The sequence below is a fragment of the Rana temporaria genome, chromosome 2 (genome assembly GCF_905171775.1).
Source record: "Rana temporaria chromosome 2, aRanTem1.1, whole genome shotgun sequence".
Taxonomy (NCBI): Eukaryota; Metazoa; Chordata; class Amphibia; order Anura; family Ranidae; genus Rana; species Rana temporaria.
The window spans coordinates 238,217,409-238,238,321 of NC_053490.1; the positions used below are offsets into that span (position 1 = coordinate 238,217,409).

Genomic DNA, 20,913 nt, shown 5'->3' on the forward strand with positions numbered 1-20,913 from the left:
ACTCCCCCTAGCCGCGGAATTTACGATCCGCCGGCGCAACTTTAGAGGCAAGTGCTTTCTGAATACAGCACTTGCCTCAAAAACTTGCGCTGGCGGATCGTAAATAAGATAGATTACACTGATCTAAAGATCCGCTGATCTATCTGAATCTACCCCACGGAGTTTAAAACAAAAGTGTAACTCCTATTTAGCTGTTGCTGCTATGGAGCTTGAGAGTGATCCAAGAGCTAGGAGGAGGAACAGCACTGGGCAATTATTGTTGCTAAGGCTAATTAACCTAGAATACTGATGATTAAAAGGCTGTAACACAAGCATTTATAGATCTTTTTAGAAATATGGGTCTGACATTTCCAGTAAATTCTAAATCTGATGGAAACCTAAATATCTGGTCAGCAAATTAAAAAAAAAAATTTTTTTTTGATAATGACTTAATCTGTGAACAATTTTTGCATGTTATACAATACCCCTAAATTAAAAAAAAGTTACTCACCATTTTTCTTTTGACTAAGAATACTCAAGGCTTTTATCAATTTATGTTGTTTGCATTTTGTTTAGTTCCTAGGAACGCAGTCATTTTTAGTCAATCCAGTCTCCCCTAGGATGTACATCACCACGCATTCATGCCGAATGTCGGTCATCTTTGATGTGGGCATCATAGAGATTGTGTGTACAAAGAATTGTTTTGGGCTCTACATACTCGCAAGTGTAATTTTAACTTCAGCGATAATTACAGCGATTACCTTTTTTACCACCTGCCCTTCCCTTTAGATTGTAAGCTCCATGTGCAGGGCCCTCCTATTCCTTCTGTATTGAACAGAATAGTAATTGTACTGACCCCCTTTATATTGTAAAGCGCTGCATACACTGTTGGCACTTTATAAATTCTGTATAATAATAACTAATAAATGCTGATGGTTTATAGTACTGCACTTTGGGAATTGCGTTTACTTCTTACATGTACATCTGGGATGTTTAAATGGCCATGTATCACTGCTTATGGAGGATTGCGGCAGTTGTTAAAGACGATTCAGGTGCCATCAGCTGTGGGATGCTTTCTCTAAAGAAAACCTACATGTAAAGCTGTTTTGACTGCTCTATAATTTGAGGGTCAAAATCTTCTGGTAAGCCTCTCCTCACACAAGGGTGGTGTGCAGTGATGTGGCTTTAGAATTCACTCTTTGGATCTAGATCTCAGTCACTGAGAAGATAGGAAATCCCACCTGATTTTATTTATTGGAATAGAGAATATTGGAATTCTTTTCAAATGAACTTTTACATATGAATTTGTAATTTTTTATTTATGTTTATTTAAGTTAAATTACCTATATTATGATATTTTTATGACGACTATTGTAATCAGTATTATTTATTACACTTAGGTATTGTGGTATTTTTACTGAATAGTATCTGGCATTTCACGGAATGTTATTTAAATTGTGCTTTTTTTTTTCTAATGCTGCACTTGTATATATACATACATATACTGCATATAAAAAATAAAACTATTGTTGACTGACAGCTGGCATGAAAACTTAAGCCTGAAAACATACTGAAAAACGAACAACATGTAAAATGCTATCTGAAACAAGTAATTTTATTAAGAGAAATAAAATCTGACATTTTGCAATTATTCAGTAACAGTCAACTTTCAAACTTCATACTAGAAGTATGAAATAGTCTACATGCATGTATTAATGGTATAGATTTGCAAAATTCATGCACAAATAACAGTTTTGAAATGGGCTCACTCACTCATGGATTGCATATTACATAATTTTGTAAGGATTGCACCACAGATACAAGCAAGTATAAAATATACTGGGCATGCAAAATCTGTACTTCATATAACATTTTCTTTACAACAATTGATTACCCATTAACCCCAATAAATTAAAAGGCTGTACAAACCTGGGCTCTTAAACTGATCCGGGCTGGGAAGATGATGGAGGGGGGAGTTACTTGCTGAAGCAGCATGCTCGCTACGAAGCATCTGAGCCGCCCGAGGCCCCATGGAACCGTAATCCGCAAACGATAAAGTAGCCCGTTGGTCACCGGGCGAAGTATAGAAACCATAATCAGGGAGGCCTAGAGACATATTGATCCCATCATTTTGAGTTCTGCATTATAACTCATTGCACTCAAAACAAAAGTGTGAAATAACAAACAAACAGGTCGCCAGCCCTTGCCATCCAATCGACTGCTCATTACAACATAGAATTTTTTTTAAAAATGCAACAGTTTTATAAACAATTGTGTGAACACAGACATATTTTGACAGCAAAGTGAAAGACAAAAAAGGTGCATTTTTTGTACACTTCTCAATTTAAAACCACAGTGAGAAAGTATAAAACAGGCAATAGTAAGCATTAATCATTTAGATATAAACAACTAGCTCAAGTGTGGTTGGTGAAGCTGTTATTTAAGGGGTATCTAAAGACAATTGAAATGCCAAAACTACATAGAGTCAATTGTTAAAAAAGTCTGGCTAGCCATGAACATGGTTGTACAAATTTTTTTTTATACTTACCTGCTCTGTCCATTACCTCCTATTCTGGGGGCCCCCGCTGATGATCTTGGCTCCTTCGCTTCTGTGTCTGTCCCCATAGCAAGCTAAATGCTATGAGGGCAGATGTGCAGGCTCACTCCTGAGCCGGGTTGTACATGTCTATAGACACACAGCCTGGCTTGGCCTCATCCCTGGTCTTTGGTCACTGGCTTTGATTGATGGCATCAGGAGCCAATGGCCTACAATGTTCTCATCAAAGTCTGTGAGACCAGGAAGAGAGGGGGAGAAGACCTGCAGGATTCGATACAGGAATAAGGTAAGTAATGGGAGGGGGGGACACAGTTAAAGTTGTTTTACCTTAATGCAGAGGGTGTGTTAAATTAAAAAATCTTTAGGACGTTAGAATTACTTTAAGACAAAATCAGAAGATAAGGGTCTAATCATATTCTAATCTATAATATATTAGAAAACACACAGATTACACACAGTACACAAGAGAACATAATGATAAAATTATTTAAGACATACATTAGTGTGTATTTAATACAACAGTTACCTGATAATAGATGCACTTAAAGCAGGGGTTCACTCGAAAAAAAAAATGTTAACATTAGATTGAGGCTAATTGTGGGAAGCACAATCGGGTGTTTTTTTTTTTTTAATCAATGCAGTACATACCGATTTAGAGATAGATGTTCTCCGCGGCTTCCGGGTATGGTCTGCGGGACTGGGCATTCCTATTTGATTGACAGGCTTCCGACCGTCGCATACAGCGGCGTCACGAGTTGCCGAAAGAACGTCGGTGTGGCTCTATAATGCACCTGCGCACCGACGTTCGGCTTCTTTCGGCAACTCGTGACGCGCTGTATGCGACGGTCGGAAGCCTGTCAATCAAATAGGAATGCCCAGTCCCGCAGACCATACCCGGAAGCTGCGGAGAACATTATCTCTAAAACGGTATGTACTGCATTGATTTAAAAAAAAACATCCGATTGTGCTTCCCACAATTAGCCTCAGTCTAATGTTAAAAATTTGTTTTTTGGGTGAACCCCCGCTTTAAAGATGGAACTAAACACTCCTATCATTTTTAGACAAGGAAGGTGCCATCCTGGCCTCTGCCATGATGCTCAGTTATGATACCAGCCAATTGATTGTTTGACAGTTTGGATTGAGAGCACAAACCAATGGGACAGTTACAGTCTTGGGAATGTAACAATTTTTTTAAACTGTTAAATCAGTCAGTTTAGTTTTGCTTTAACAGATCAGTCCACTAAAAATGTATGTTTCAATTTTGGCTAAGATAAAGACAGGCTGAACAACATAGCTCTATTTTGAATTTGCTAGGGACTCTAGCAGCAGATATTCATGGAAACCTCACTAGTCTACTCAACAATTGTAAGAAGCCAGTGGGTGACATCTGTTAAAAAACACAACATACCTGTTCTGACCCTTTAGGTTATGCAAAATGCTACAATGATGGCATTTGCATCTTTATAAGAAGATTTAATTTAGGAATGCATATAAAAGATGGAAGAATGTAAGCGCACTTATGCTGCCCAGGGGGGTGGGGGGCATCTGCAATTTTTTAAGTGCAGACTTGAAGTGACCGCATTGCAAAAAATAAACTCTAATAATTAACTTCTGTTATTTTGATCTAATAAATACTCAATTGAAAATTAAGTATTGTCAGAAATCTTGTCACCGGATATCAAATACTTTGTTCTTTGCAATCTCAGAGGAGTATACAGTAGAACAACACCCCCCTATGTTATAGAGAAGAGGATAGGGGTATGTTTCTGTAGTCCTATTCTGTCTTTGATGTCCTAATAAAGTAGGGCGAGTGCTGTAACACTAGGACAGTTATCGCCAGAATCACTAGGTGAAAATAAAGGAAAAAGCATGAAAAAGAAAACTAATACAGCCACCATATCTAAAGACTGGTAAGCCATGAAAAAGAAAATGTTTGTTTTTGGGGTTATGCGCTAAAACTCATATTACTTGTAAAAGCAAAAGAAGTGTATCAGTAATGCCTAATTCCACTTCTATCAGTAGAAACAGTCCCACTGCAGTGTTGATCTCTGTGGTCCGTTGCAGCGGTGAACAGCACAACCACCAGAAAAGGTGAATATACACTTCTTTTTTAACAAGTAAAAGGAGTTTTTATATTTATTTTTGTAACATGGTTGCTTTAAGAATAAAATCCTCCCACTTAAACAGTTGTAGTAGATTATAGAAATGAATTTTAAGATAAAACTAAATATATATTTTTTTAACCTTGATACAGCTGCAGTGTTTGCGGGATAAGATCTGCAGTTAACCAATTTTTACTTGGTACCTGGAACTGCTGCTCTTTAAGGGCTCATGCACAGAGCCCAAAAACCACCCCTCCCCCCCAAAAAAACACACTACATTCCGGCACCTGCCGATAGTCGAGGAGAGACACAGGTCAGAGCTCTACATATGTAAACAATGCAGAGTTCTGTTCTGACAGGTGAGATAGATTGTATTCCCTGTTTTGCAGGGAAACCAACCATCACATCCCTTAGTAAAAGCACCACACATAGTAAACAAAACACCTTTGATAGCCTTAGATGTTTAACCCCTTTCCAGCCAGTGTCATTAGTACAGTCAGTGTATTAGTAAACAATGCAGAGCTCTTTCCTGACAGGTGGGATGTGATGGGTTTTGTTTCCCTGCAAAGGCTGGGAAAAATATTCACCACATCCCTTAGTGAAAGAACCACACATAGTACACAAAAACACTGGTTGGGCACACATTTAACCCTTTGATCGCAATGCCATTAGTACAGTTACAGTACATATTTTTAACACTGATGACTATATTAGTGTCATTGGTTTCCACAAAGTGTCAGTTAGTGTCAAATTGTTTGCTGCAATAGTGCGGTCCCTCTTTAAGTCGCTGATTGCCACCATTACTAGTATAAAAACACCAGTTTGTAGGCGCTACAACTTTTGCACAAAATGACCCAACATTCGCTGCCCATTGTAAATGCCTTTTTTTCTTGTTTCTCCAGTGACTTAAGTGCCTATGCAACAGACCAGAACGCTCTTATCTGCTCTTTGGATATGGAAATTCCTATAGGGTAGCAGCAGGCAAAAAAGTATTGCCAAAAGTGGTATCTAAACACTTCCAAATAGATTCAAACAACACAAATCAATCTTCCAAAGCATTTCAAGTCTTTTAAATCTGATATATTTTTAACCACTTAACCCCCGGACCATATTGCTGGTCAAAGACCAGAGCACTTTTTGCGATTCGGCACTGCGTCGCTTTAACTGACAATTGCGCGGTCGTGCGACGTGGCTCCCAAACAAAATTGGCGTCCTTTTTTCCCCACAAATAGAGCTTTCTTTTGGTGGTATTTGATCACCTCTGCGGTTTTTAGTTTTTGTGCTATAAACAAAAATAGAGCGACAATTTTGAAAAAAAATAATATTTTTTATTTTTTGCTATAATAAATATCCCCCAAAAATATATAAAAAAAATGTTTTCCTCAGTTTAGGCCGATACGTATTCTTCTACATATTTTTCCTAAAAAAATCGCAATAAACGTTTATTGATTGGTTTGCGCAAAAGTTATAGCATTTACAAAATAGGGGGTAGTTTTATGGCATTTTTATTAATATTAAATTTTTTACTAGTAATGGCGGAGATCAGTGATTTTTTTCCGGTACTGCGACATTATGGCAGACACTTCGGACATATTTTTGGGACCATTGGCTTTTTTATAGCGATCAGTGCTATAAAAATGCATTGGATTACTATAAAAATGCCATTGGCAAAGAAGGGGTTAACACTAGGGGGTGGGGAAGGGGTTAAGTATGTTCCCTGGGTGTGTTCTAACTGTAGGGGGGTGGCCTCACTAGGGGAAATGACTGATCGCTGTTCATACATTGTATGAACAGACGGTCAGGCATTTCTCCCCTGACAGGCCCGGGAGCTGTGTGTAACGAGCAATCGCGCCCACCGGGCACGCGCACGGGAGTCAGGGACGAGCCCCTAGTGGCCGCTTCAGGAGCCGACTTAGAGCTACGGGCTCTCACGCAGGGGAGCCGACCTGCCGCCGTAGAACTGCGGCGGCTGGTCGGCAACTAGTTAAGGAGGATTTCCTGAACTCTGAAACATGTTGGTTGTTTTCAGACCTTCGTGCTGCAAACTGTTTCTACTGTAAAATATATTGGACTCTTGGACATTTGTTTTAAGCTCTTATTGGTTTTATTTTTTTACAAGTGGATTCTTAATATGTGTAACCCCTTTTTCCCAGGGGGCTCCCTGACTTGTGAGAGCTGCTGAAATTGAGCTATTTATTCACCTACTGTACACTTGTTTCCAGTGCCTCTACTCCTCCTTTCCAAGGAAGAGAATTAGTAATTGCTTACATTACACCATAACTACACCTTCAGTTTGTAAATTATAACATTTAGATTGTATGTAATCCCATTCTGCCTAAAATGTGGTACTGTTTTGGCATCAATTATCCATAGAAACATAGAACAGTGATGGCAGAAAGAGAACGAGTAGTCCATCGACTCTGCCAATTTTTTTATTTTTGTTACCTTTGTTGTCTGATTATAGATCTATGTTCATCCCAAGCACGTTTAAAGCCATTTACTGATGACTGTCTCACTACCTCTGCTGGTAGTTTATTCCAAGCATCAACTACCCTTTCAGTAAAATAATACTTTCTAAGATTAGTTTTGAACTTTCCTCCAGTTAGATTAAAGTCATGTCCCCATGTTCTTGATTTTGGTTTCATATTAAAAAAAACTGCCCCCCTGAACCATTTTCACCACCTTGATATATTTAAAGGATTCAATCATGTCTCCCCTTTCCATTCCCTTCCACACTGTATATATTATGTTCCTGAAGTCTCTTGATATGTTTTATCCCCCAAACCTTTCACCATTTTTGTGAACCGTCTCTGGACTCATTCTAGCTGATCAATATTTTTCTGTAAGTGAGGTTTCCAGAACTAGACACAGTTTTCTAATTTAGGTCTCTAAAGATATATAGGGGTATCAGAACCTCTTTCCGCCTCCTGGTGATCCCTCTTCTAGTGATGCATCCTAGAATTCTATTCACTTTTCTCACTGCATGGTCACACCGTTTGCTCATTTTGCAATCTGTAAAAAGTACCCCCAAATCTTTTTCTTCTGTAGTGCTAACACTGTACCCCCAATGTTGTACTGTCTCAGGGAATTATTTTTCCCTAGGTGCATTATTTTACATTTAGAAATATTGAACTGCAGTATCCACTGCTTTGACCAATCCTCCAGCAATGCAAAATCATGTTCCACGTTACAGACACCTCCAGGGATTTCAACCCTATTACACACCTTTGTGACATCAGCAAAAAGACCTACATTGCCCTTCAAACCTTTAGTAATATCACTTATAGAGATTAAATAGAACAGGAACTAGTACAAAGCCGTGTGGTACACCACTAGTGACTGGTCTCTGTTCTGAGTGAACCTCATTTACAACCATACTCCAGACTCTATCCTTTAGCCAACTGCATATCCACTGAACCACCGAAGGGTTAATTCCTAGCTTGTACAACTTTTGTATTCAATCATTATGTGGAACTGTACCAAATGCCTTGCCAAAATTAAGATATGCTATGTCCACAGCACCACCCTGGTCTAAAACATTGGTAATATAATAAAAAAAATCAATCAGATTAGTCTGACATGAACTGCCCTCAGGGAAGCCATGCTGCTTTGGGTCCAGCAAGCTGTGTATTTTTAGATGATCAATGATCTTTCTTTTCAGGTGCTATTTTGCCAACTGCAATATAGTTTTTCTTGATATAATAGTCTGGATTTATCTGTATTGTATTCACAAGTTAAGGAGATTTTGTGAAACAGCACATGTACCTGTCAGCTGGGTACACACTGGAAGTTTTTTTTTGTTCAACCCAGTGGGCTGAACGAAAAAAACAAAAAAAACAAAAGGGAGAACTCGCCATCCCAACACAAGCAATGTTAGTGCTGCCACCGCCGCTGCTGTGCCTTTGTGTTCTGACAGGGGGACTGCCCCCTCCCCCAGAACACACCAATTGGATCCTGGTCAGATGCTGGTTTTCAAGAGACCAGCATCTGTAGAATAGACAGCTGTACACACGGGCCGACAGTTGTACAGTTCCTGCAGAACCAACCAATATTGAACCACGTGTACAAGGCTTTATAATTGCACACAGTGAAACAGTCAGTGCTTGTAAGTAGCACACTACTTACTACACTTAAATTTTGCTTTTGAGTGGCTTCCTTTTCTTTCCAAAGGTAATAGCATTTCTGCAGCATTTAAAGCATCAAAGGAGAAACTTCCACTAATCATGACATATTCTAAATTTTAGCGATTATGCCTCTGAAGAGTGATCAGCAATTGAATCACTCATCTTAATTTGTCAGTTTTGGACACTATATTACATAATGAACATTGGGCGAGACAGTAAATAAGGATTAGATGGTTTAGAAAACCAATGAAATATGTGCAATGGCTTAAGATAACGATTATTTTACAGTACAGAGCATTCGATCCCATCTCTTTTTGGAAAAATAGCATTGGAACCATTTACATAGTAGTATTGTTTTAGCCACATTTTAGGCCAGGTTTTTACATTGCTCTTTGCAACATTGCTATGTTTTTGGTCTTTACCAAACCAAAACAGAAAAGGTCCTTACAGTCCTAAAGACTAGAAATGTTACCGAGTGACGTAAAAGCCTATATTTGGCTAAAACACTACAACTACACTGTCAATAAGTTTATGCAATTTTGCAATAAAATATCTTGATTTTAGATTTCTTTGATTGAATTTCTCCTAGTCTCTCTGAGCAGGTGTATAACTAATATCTAAAAAAAGCAGCCACTTACTAACATATGCCATCTTCCTGACAGAAGTATTGCTCTTAGAATTTAGTAAGATCACAAGGTGTACAGTTTCAAACACAGCTCAAGAGCTGTATGGTTGCATTTAGAGCAGGAAGCATCTTTAAGAATATGATTATTTTTGTACATTCACAAACTTAAATAACTCTTTAAAAGACAGCCCCAGCTAAAATATGTTTTCACAAAAAGGTTTGCATACAGTTTGTTTCTAATATGAGTTTTATTGTTTCCAACAGAACCGATTCAAAACATTGCTTTCCTTTTCATATAGCAATTGAAAATTACAATTTACTGTGTGCAATGCCTGGCAAACTCAAACAGTGCATGGAAATGTGTCCCAAACACCTGTGTTTCTGCCACCCCTCCCCACACTTTCATAATTGGCCTGATGCATAAAACAAGTTCAAGCCTGTACAACTGCAGCCCGTGCAAGACAAACACCATCAACCTCCAAGAAGCTCTACTTCTTTATCCCAGCACAAAATACCAATAACAGCATTTACTAGCCAATCATCATTAAACATATGTGCTTTATTCTCCTTCGTCCGGTGTCTCTTTAATGCTTGTGTGACTTTAGTTTCCCCAGCTTCTAATTAAAGGTCGAGAGATGCCATCTCCGGTGGAAATTCGAGTGAAATAACACTGTCATATGGGAAGACTGCACATGGTGAGAATCAAAAGGTGTGGGAAGATGGGGTGAAATTAAGATCTGGCTAAAATATCTCTCTTTTTGTTCTTTTGTCTGACTTGTTCTGCTTGTAATTTCCTATAATTTATTGCATAGACATAAAATACCTATTAAAAGCACCTGAGGTTTTCTTTTTCTTTGCAAGGAATGCCACATTTTAGAAACTTTGGTAGGAAAAACAAACAAAATAATTCCATTATCAGACCTCAAGATATCAAAACTATAATCCAAAAAATAAATTTAAAACTATGAAGGAACAAATGGTCTCAATATTCTAATATAAGAAAATATATTTAACCATAGGAAAATGTTGCACTAGGAAGTCTTTTCTTTTACAAAAGATTTTATAAAGATTCAATCCAACAAATTAGATCAACAATGAGATGGTTACATTGCATATGAGACATACACAAACTGGGAAATCTTTTAAGATTGTTGGAGGGGTGGTGTGGCTCTCGCTCTGGGTGAACGTCATATGACGGCTCACCGGAATGGGCACGCAGCTTGGCTATAGCGGCCGCGCCCTGTTGCTAGGACACGGCGCAACCCCGATCTCTGTAAACAGCCATGGCTCTTTAACCACGTGACCGGCTGTGTCCAATCACAAGCAGTCACATGTAAACACTGAAATGCCAGTAATCGGCTCTCATCGCCTCACACTGACAGAGTGTGTTGAGGAGAGCCAATCAGTGCATTTTCTCACAGGGGACATCGAAGCATGTAAACAGGGCACTGATCATCAGTGCTCTGCTTACAATAAAGCGCCACCAGTGCCAGCAATTAGTGCCTACCACTGCCAGCAATCAGTTGCCACAAGTGCCACCAAACAGTGGCCATAAGTGATGCCAGTCAGTGCTGCCCATCAGTGCCCATAACTGCGGCATATTAGTGCCTCATCATCAGTGCCAACTAATCAGTGCCCATAAGTGAAACATTATAGGACATATCTATAAGCTGTGCACAATGAACCAATAAAACTAAAAATTGTGCTGTGGACCTCTGGGGAGCAGCTGGTAGTGAGACCAAAAGTCTAAAAATATGTTAAAACAAAAATCAAATACATTTCATACCGCACTCTATTAACCATAAATATGTAAATACATGAAATAATAAACGTGCTAGAAAAACTGTTAAATGTCCATATAGAAAACAATTTTAATTAAATGTCTGAGCCACCACCAGAATCTTCAATCCAAGTGAGTGATACGAATCCTTATTAGTTGGGTGAGATAGGTAACATCTTCCATCACCACCAGGCAAACAATCTACTCACCAGACCAATTTGACACCCATTACAGGTAGTCAAACCAAGCGTAGATACCAATGGAAATATGTCTTCTGATGAAAGACTGGTCCCAGGCACGATGGACTCCAACAATCGATCATATATCAAAAAAGCAAGAAGGGGCTTCTCATGGTGTAGTATATAAAAAAGCTTTATTCCAATACGTGGCATTGACATAAAAACGATTAAAACGATTTGCTCAATTCAAACCACGCAGGTACGCCTTTTGCGTTCCACCTGCGATCCAACAAGCGGAGGTGGCGTGTAACATACTGTACCTACTGGATCGCCAGAAGACATGTTTCCAACGTTTGGATTAAGCCCAAATTTACCTACCACACCTCTTGCGTTCAACAACATATGCCTTAGTACCAATGCCTGCAGAGTCCAATAGCACATTGGATGTATCCATCACCACATGTCTGTAGTCCATACCTGAACACAATGCCTTCCTAAACAGACATATTGTACAAGGATCCTTGTAGGCATGCAGGCTTATTTGTACTCCATTACCAAAAAAAGCCTAATTCAGAAGGTGCTATGGTAGGCCTTGAAATGTGCATGAAAACTGATAGATTATATGCAAGACAGTTCTTTCATAAATAAGATTCTAATTTACTTTTAAAGTTGTTAAAGGGTAAATGCATCACTGGTGGTTTGAAAAAAAAAAAATATTTCTAGACATGTATTTTTTGGTGTGAGAAGCAACCGTTGAGAATTTCAATAGTGCTGTAATGTGCATATGACAGGATATAATTGCTAATACTCATAGTATACTCAATGTATTGGTATTTCATTTCACTTTAAAAAGATAAACTGCTAACTATTTAATGGAAACAATTTTTTTGCTACTTCCCTCATCGCTGTCAAAATTACAAGCAGTAGTCTGGAACCTGCATAAGAGGTCCTTATATAGTACTGCTACCATTTATATATTACAACTAAAATTCTGATTAAAAAAAAAAATCATGGGTGATCCCATAGCATAGCCAAAGATCCAACAGATTGTGCAAATTCTAATGCTTCATGCTTGCTACTGATGTCATTAGCCCTCTTTTCATAGGGAACAATCCTTGAGAAAACACTGCATCCTCAACTACCTTGAGCCATTTCATTTATCTGTAGCATAACATAGCAGAGAGGAGCTAGAACATAATTATCATTAGAAAAGCAGATTTTCTCAGGAAACATGGCTGTATTATATTAGTTAATCTCTATACAGTTAGTGCAACTGGTCTCTGTATTTAAAATGCTGCACAATGTTATCATTTTAAAGCATAATCATTTGTGCATTAGTTTAGGCAAAAGTAAGAAAATGGGGCAAGGACAAGAAGTGGCAACCGAACAGAGACACACCATTATAATACATCTATGGTTCCTGATAAAGTAACTTCCACTGTTTTATTTATAATTACTGACAACTTTATCACTTCTACTAAAATGTGCATGCATTTCTGTAGTGAACACCAGGAACAAATTGGACTGAAGCGATCATGGGATGTAGAGTTATAAAAATATATATACCGTATTTATTGGCATATAACACGCACCCCAATTTAGGGGGAAGTTTAATAAACCACTTTGAAGCAAAATTATGGTATCTGAGCATCAATGCAGCCTGATCTGTGTCCATCTGCAGCTTTAGTGCAGCCTGATCTGTGGCCATCTGCAACATTGCTCCTCACTGCAGCCTGATCAGTGCCCATCTGAAGCCTCTACGTTTACCAAAATGCCCTGCCTGTTCAGTGCCCATCTGCAGTCTTACCTTTCATCAGATCATCCCTGCTGTCTCCGAGGGAAGAGGGGGAGCGAGCGCCACTGAATTACATAGAGCCGTGATCTCCTTCCTGTGTACCCGGCGCTCCGTCACTCACAGCCACGCCTCCTGCCCCTGCTCATATGATAGACAGTACAGTGGTCCAATGCGGGGCCAGGAGGCATGGCTGTGCGAGACGGAGTACCGGATACACAGGAAGGAGATCACGGCTCTATGTAATTCAGCGGCGCTCGCTCCTCTTCACTCAGACAGCATGGATCGGCGTATAACACGCACACGCGATTTTCCCCTGATTTTAAGGGGAAAAAAGTGTGTGTTATATACTGATAAATACGGTAATTTCCTCTGCCGTCCTACTAAGGGAAATTGTACAAATTGGGAGTGAGCAGCCTGGTGACATCAAGATGTATTTGGATGGTAGAAAGCTGCCTAGGCTGCTTGCAAACAAGAAATGCTTTCCTATCTTCACAATGCATGGCTTTTTTCTGTACAATCTATTGCATTTTGACTATGGTGTTGGTCCACCAATTGCAAAATGTATTAGATCTGCTTTAATACTGTAGCATAATGGTAGCGTACATACTGCTATCAAATCTAATGTCCATATGAAATACTTTTATTTGCTTTTATGTACCATTTAGGTTGCCCAGGGAACTGAAGAAATTGAAACACTGATTCGACACTGTATGATATACGTCTGAGAAAAGGTGCCTTGTAGCACCAAAAACATTGATAAAGGGTACTGCTATACCAAAAAACAATGCTGTATTCTAGAGCAAGGTTAGATGTGAGTAATAGTGATCCAGATCAAACATAATATGTTACACTGTCCTAAAAGGTTTGTCATGATTAGTGAACTGCAGTGACAAGCAATCTCTGTATGACTTATGAAATGTAATCATGCCTGGCAAGCTGGGAACAGCATTGCTGGATGCTGGTCCCAATGGCAGGGACACAAGGCAACAAAATAGACATTAGAAAGATTGTGGTTGTTATTGCTGAACAAATCATAAACAGGGGCCAAAAAAAAGAAAACGATTCAATAAAAAAACAATTCTATTTATAGATCACAAACTGATGTGGAGAAAGGAAAGGAGATATTTATTTGATTCCCAAGGATATGGTTGATTTGTCCTTAAAGAGGAAAATATATCACCCAGCTTATCAGTATACTTTTGCAGATCTCAAAAAGCAATTGACAAAATGCCCACTATTTATAAATTATTAAGCTTTGGACAAAACATTTATTTTTCTTAAAGGTTAAATTTTTAGAGGTGTGTTTTGTAAATTCAATTCTTGTTTCTAAGGCTCCTTTAACACTGAGGCAAATTTCAGGCATTTTAGCGCTAGAAATAGTGCTTTCACACTGCGGCGGTGCACTTTCAGGACATTAGAAAAAGTCCTGCAAGCAGCATCTTTGGGGTGGTTTTGGAGCGCTGTATACAGCACTCCCAAAACACCCTGCCCATTAAAATGAATCTGCCTGAAAGTGTCTGAAAAGCGTTTCGGAAGCGCTGCAAAACGGGGAGTTTTAACCCCTTCTTTGGCCGCTAGCGGGGGTTAAAAGTGCCCCGCTAGCAGCAGGAAAGCACCACTAAAATGAGCGGCGCTTTAGCGCTACCGCTAAACCAATGTGAAAGTAGCCTTAATGTGTGCAATGCACTCTAATGCCCTGTACACACGATAGGTTAGTCTGATGAAAACGGTCTGATGGATTTTTCCATCAGTTATCCGATGAAGCTGACTGATGATCAGTCGTGCCTACACACCATCAGTTAAAAAAACGATTGTGTCAGAACGCGGTGACGTAAAACACAACAACGTGCTGAAAAAAATGAAGTTCAATGCTTCCAAGCATGAGACGACTTGATTCTGAGCATGCGTGGATTTTTAACCGATGGACGTACCCACAGACCATCGTTTTTTTCTATAGGTTTTTTATCCATAATATAATTTTAAAACAAGTTCCTATTTTTTTAACCTATGGATAAATAACCGATAGGGCCCACACACGATCGGTTTGGTCTGATGAAAACGGTCCATCAGACCGTTTTCATCAGGCTAACCTATCGTGTGTATGAAGCATTACTTCCAATAGACATCCTCTAGTAGAGGGGATAATTTTCGCAATGTGTGTTTCCCTGACACAGATTGAGTAAATGGAAAAATGGTGATCAGCGCTACAGTTTAAACAAAAAACAACAAAAATAAATATATATATATATATATATATATATATATATATATATATATATATATATATATATATATATAATATCAGTGCAAGCCTAGTAATCAATGAGCCGTGCAGTGGTCTGATTGGCTACAACAGCAAATCACCCCACAAGGTGATAAAAACAAAAGGACTGCAAAATCAAATTATATAGTGCCAATACCATCTAAGAGGAAAAAAGCCAGTGGAAAACAAGGAAAAAATTGGATAAAAGGAAGAAATGGATAAAAAAGAACAAAATATCAATGTTATAGCAGATAAAATATGGAATGTGCAACTGCACAAGTCACTGAAAATAAAATAGCTGAAGTAGATAGGAAAGGATGGGAAATGGTGAAGCACGTCCAGGTGAGTTGAAACTTATTTATTTCATACAGGTGCGGATGGGAAATGGTGAAGCACGTCCAGGTGAGTTGAAACTTATTTATTTCATACAGGTGTGGATGGGAAATGGTGAAGCACGTCCAGGTGAGTTGAAACTTATTTTTTTCATACAGGTGCGGTACAGTTTAAACTAGCCGCCCAGTATCGAATGCGGCGTATAGCTAGCCGGATACAGTCTGCTGGCCAGCAGACTGTATCCGGCTAGCTATACGCCGCATTCGATACTGGGCGGCTAGTTTAAACTGTACCGCACCTGTATGAAATAAATAAGTTTCAACTCACCTGGATGTGCTTCACCATCATTTGGCACCTTTTCTTCCCACTGAGCCCTATCTGCACACACCCACGGATTGGAGGACATTGCATCCGAGGACCATCCATCCTACCAGGACATCGGTGGAGTGCATTCGAAACGGGGGACTGGTGACGCTGAAGCGGCAGGAGAAGACAGCATTTGCCCTCTATGTGAACAAACCACTGGATGAAGGTAAGGGCATTGTGAAGCCTCGTACACACGGCCGAGGAACTCGACGTGCCAAACACATCGAGTTCCTCGGCCAGTTCAGCACTGAAGCCGCCGAGGAGCTCGGCGGGACGAGAGCTCCCATAGAACAACGAGGAAATAGAGAACATGTTCTCTATTTCCTCGTCGAGCTCCTCGTCGGCTTCCTCGGCTGAAAGTGTACACACGACCAGTTTCCTCGGCAGAATTCAGCCAGAAACTCGGTCGGAAGCTGAATTCTGCCGAGGAAACTGGTCGTGTGTACGGGGCCTGAGGCTGCTGCTGGATTCATACACCTGACATAGAAGACCCATTTCCCATCCTTTCCTATCTACTTCAGCTATTTTATTTTCAGTGACTTGTGCAGTTGCACATTCCATATTTTATCTGCTATAACATTGATATTTTGTTCCTTTTTATCCATTTCTTCCTTTTATCCAATTTTTTCCTTGTTTTCCACTGGCTTTTTTCCTCTTAGATGGTATTGGCACTATATAATTTGATTTTGCAGTCCTTTTGTTTTTATCACCTTGTGGGGTGATTTGCTGTTGTAGCCAATCAGACCACTGCACAGCTCATTGATTACTAGGCTTGCACTGATATTATATATATATATATATATTTATTTTTGTTGTTTTTTGTTTAAACTGTAGCGCTGATCACCATTTTTTCAATTTAATTCACGGTTTTAGTGCACCTTTAGATTTAGCAGCTTCAGCATATACACGTGTTCATTATTTACACGCTCCAACACTCGCAGTAGCGCAATAGACCTTTTTCACTTATTTCACAGATTGAGTAAATGAGTCATCATAGCCTTTTTTGTGTATCCTATCTTTCTTTTAGGCATTCAAATTGGCAATGAAACACAAATTATAGAACATTTCAAATGCATGTAACATTTAGACGTATGCATGTAGGTAGAAGTGCGTTTTTGTGGACCTGTCCCAGGGTATGCAGATTGTGGGTTAGAGTTTATGCGTTGCTCTGCAATCTCTTCAAAACCAACCTAAAAGGGAACCCTTTTGAGGCCCTTTTGTGGAAACCAATTACTGAGCTTCTTTCGCCCTGGACGCCAGTTAGCGGCGCATATTTTTACTGCAACTAAATGCACAATAGCAAGGTCCTGGAAGACCCCGTCCCTTAGCTTTGTAGCAATCAAAAACTGCGTGAATGACATTATGGTAAATGAGAAACTGACTGGCGTTGTATCGGACACTCATGTTAAGTTCCTTCGGGTTTGGCAACCCTGGGCTTTCCATTTGATGGGCTTCTGTTCCCCACACCCCACGGACCACCCCTTCCCCTATTCCCTTCTCCTCTATTTCTCTCTTACCTCTTTCTCTTCATTCTGGTTTCTTCTCTTCACCTTTTGGCTCATTCCTCTCTCTGCTGCTCTGGCCCACAGGCTCGGCCCTGTGGGGCTTGGACACATGATGTGCCACTGTTTATGCTGCAAATTGGTGAATTTCACCCTCTTTTTTTTGTACTATTGTATGATTTATCAACATCTGTCTTAAGTTTTCTTTTTTTTTTTTTTTTTACTTATAATCTGGTGAGACAGCTGGTGGGTCCCCTAAATCAGCACACAAACTTTACCAGGCCACGTGAGGTATGGACTTCCTTTTGCTGATCAGTTATACCCGCTCTTGGACTTCTGATGATATGCTCTAAGTTCAGGTCTACGGATTAATCTTTCTGATGTCTGCAGTTTTATATTTGTTACTCTATGATGTGTCCACCACTGTTTTGTACTTTGCTGATTTGTGTTTTCAATAAATCTTTTTATACAGGTTCTTTGTCATGCGTCAACATGAGTTTCGTGAGTTGACAATATGTTTTTGAACTTAGAGTTGACAGGGTTAACAATAAAAATTGTAATAGCTAATGCACCAAAACACATAAGTGATTTGATCTATAGACCTCCCTATGCACTAAAATACAGAAAATAAACAGATAAGTAATTTTTTTTCAAAATGCAATGCACTGTAGGCTGAAATGGGAACAGACACTATTGTTGATATGAGGGTAACCACAACATATGCATTTTAGTGCATTTGTTAAAATGCAAAAGTGTAAATGGTCCCTAAATTAAATAATGCAGACGGTGTGCTTAACTGCATTACAGTTTGTTCAGTTTAGCTGTGTTTAGAGAAAATTGAACTACGTGCATGGAGGGGCAAATTTAATTCTATGAACTATGCACAAAAAAAGAGATTTTTAATACAGCTTACCTGTAAAATCTTTTTCTTGGAGTACATCACGGGACACAGAGCGGCATTCATTACTATATGGGTTATATGGAGTACCTTCAGGTGTAGACACTGGCAATCTCAAACAGGAAATGCCCCTCCCTATATAACCCCCTCCCATAGGAGGAGTACCTCAGTTTTGTAGCAAGCAGTATGCCTCCCAAAATGGTCCTCAAAAAAGAGGGGTGGGAGCTCTGTGTCCCGTGATGTACTCCAAGAAAAAGATTTTACAGGTAAGCTGTATTAAAAATCTCTTTTTCTTTATCGTACATCACGGGACACAGAGCGGCATTCATTACTATATGGGATGTCCCAAAGCAATGCTTACAATGAGGGGAGGGAGAACATCTCCAAGACAAAAGGATTTAATTTAGAGAAATACTCAAATCATAATAAATCCAACTTAGTTGAGAAAAATAATTTTAAATTTTAAATTTAACTCAAAAAAGAGGAGCCCCCGGAATCCGAGGGTCTCAAACTGCAGCCTGCAGCACTGCCTGCCCGAAGGCAGTATCAGTATTCCTTCTTACGTCCAACTTGTAGAATTTTGTAAACGTGTGGACAGAAGACCGGGTTGCCGCCTTGCAAACTTGAGCCATAGAGATCTGGTGGTGTGCTGCCCAGGAGGCGCCCATGGCTCTAGTAGAATGAGCCTTTAATGATACTGGAGGAGGCAACCCTTTCAAGCCGTAGGCCTGAGTGATTAATTGCTTAATCCACCTAGAAATGGTGGACTTTGCAGCTGCCTGCCCCTTCTTGGGCCCCTCCGGTAGAATGAACAGCACATCTGTTTTCCGGATCTTCTCTGTAGCTTTAAGATAGGCCTTCATGGCCCTGACAATATCCAAGGTATGCAGCAACCCTTCCTTTCTGGAAGTAGGTTTAGGGAAGAAGGATGGTAATACCAAATCCTGGTTCAAATGAAAACTGGATATGACCTTCGGTAGGAAGGAAGGATGAGGGCGGAGAACGACCCTGTCCTTATGAAAAACAAGATATGGTTCCTTACAGGATAAGGCCGCTAGCTCCGAAACTCTTCTTGCGGAAACTATGGCAACCAAAAATACTAACTTCCTTGTCAGTAGAACCAAAGGAATTTCAGCCAACGGCTCAAACGGTTGTTTCTGTAAACTTGACAGAACAAGATTTAAATCCCACGGACAAAGCGGGGATTTAACTGGAGGTCTAATACGTAAGACCCCTTGAAGGAAGGTCTTAACCAGCGAGTGGGTGGCCAGCGGCCGCTGAAACCACACTGACAGAGCAGAAATCTGTCCTTTGATTGTGCTTAATGCCAATCCTTTATCCACTCCTAGCTGGAGAAAACTTAATACTCTATCGATGGTAAATTTGCGAGAAAAGCCATCGCTTGGACTCACACCAGCCTACATAGGCCTTCCAGACCCTGTAATAAATCACCCTAGAGACCGGTTTCCTGGCTCTGATTAGGGTAGAGACTACTTTCTGAGACAGACCTCTACCCCTGAGAATCAGGGATTCAGCTTCCAGGCCGTCAAATTTAGATGCCGTAAGGCAGGGTGGAGGATCGGACCTTGCGATAGCAGGTCTGGCCGTAGAGGAAGAGTCCAAGGGTCTCCCACTACCATCTTTAGGATGAGTGAGTACCATGCCCTTCTGGGCCATGCTGGAGCTACCAGGATGACTGGTATGTGTTCCACCCGGATCCTGCGCAGCAGGCGGGGTAGTAACTGGAGCGGGGGAAACGCATAAAGAAGTTTGAACTGATGCCAAGGGCAAACCAACGCATCGGTTCCGCAGGCCATCGGATCCCTTGAGCGGGATATGAACCCGTCTAGTTTCTTGTTGAGTCTCGATGCCATGATATCCACGTCCGGCACTCCCCATCTTTGGCAGAGTGCTTGAAAGACTTGTGGATGCAGAGACCATTCCCCCGGCCATAGAGTCTGGCGGCTTAAGAAGTCCGCCTGAAAGTTGTCCACTCCTGGAATGAATATTGCCGATATGCATGGCACATGCGCCTCTGCCCATAGGAGAATCAAGCTCACCTCTCTCTGAGCGGCTTGACTCCTGGTTCCCCCTTGGTGATTTATGTATGCCACGGCCGTGGCATTGTCTGATTGAATTCTCACCGGGAACCCCTGCAATTTTGACGTCCAAGCCCTGAGGGCTAGTCGAGCAGCTCTGAGCTCCAAGATGTTGATGGGCAACTGCTTCTCTGGCTTTGCCCAAGTACCTTGGCGAGTGCAACCATCCAAAATTGCTCCCCAGCCCGTCAGGCTGGCGTCTGTGGTCACTATCTTCCAAGCCACTGGGCTGAAAGACTTCCCCTTCAGTAGATTCTGAGGGTCTAACCACCAACACAGACTTTGTCGGACTCTTGATAAGAGCGGCAACG

The 20,913-nt window shown here is 40.3% G+C and overlaps 1 protein-coding gene across 6 annotated transcripts in view; it reads right to left on the reverse strand.

The window, feature by feature from the left end:
- Window positions 1–20,913, reverse strand: part of MSI2 (musashi RNA binding protein 2) — an 838,983-nt gene that overhangs the window by 55,136 nt on the left and 762,934 nt on the right. For all 6 annotated transcript variants that reach the window (XM_040336657.1, XM_040336656.1, XM_040336658.1 and 3 more), the window contains one exon: window positions 1,909–2,085. In XM_040336657.1, coding sequence (XP_040192591.1) covers window positions 1,909–2,085 — 177 coding nt within the window. The remainder of the gene's footprint in view (window positions 1–1,908; window positions 2,086–20,913) is intronic.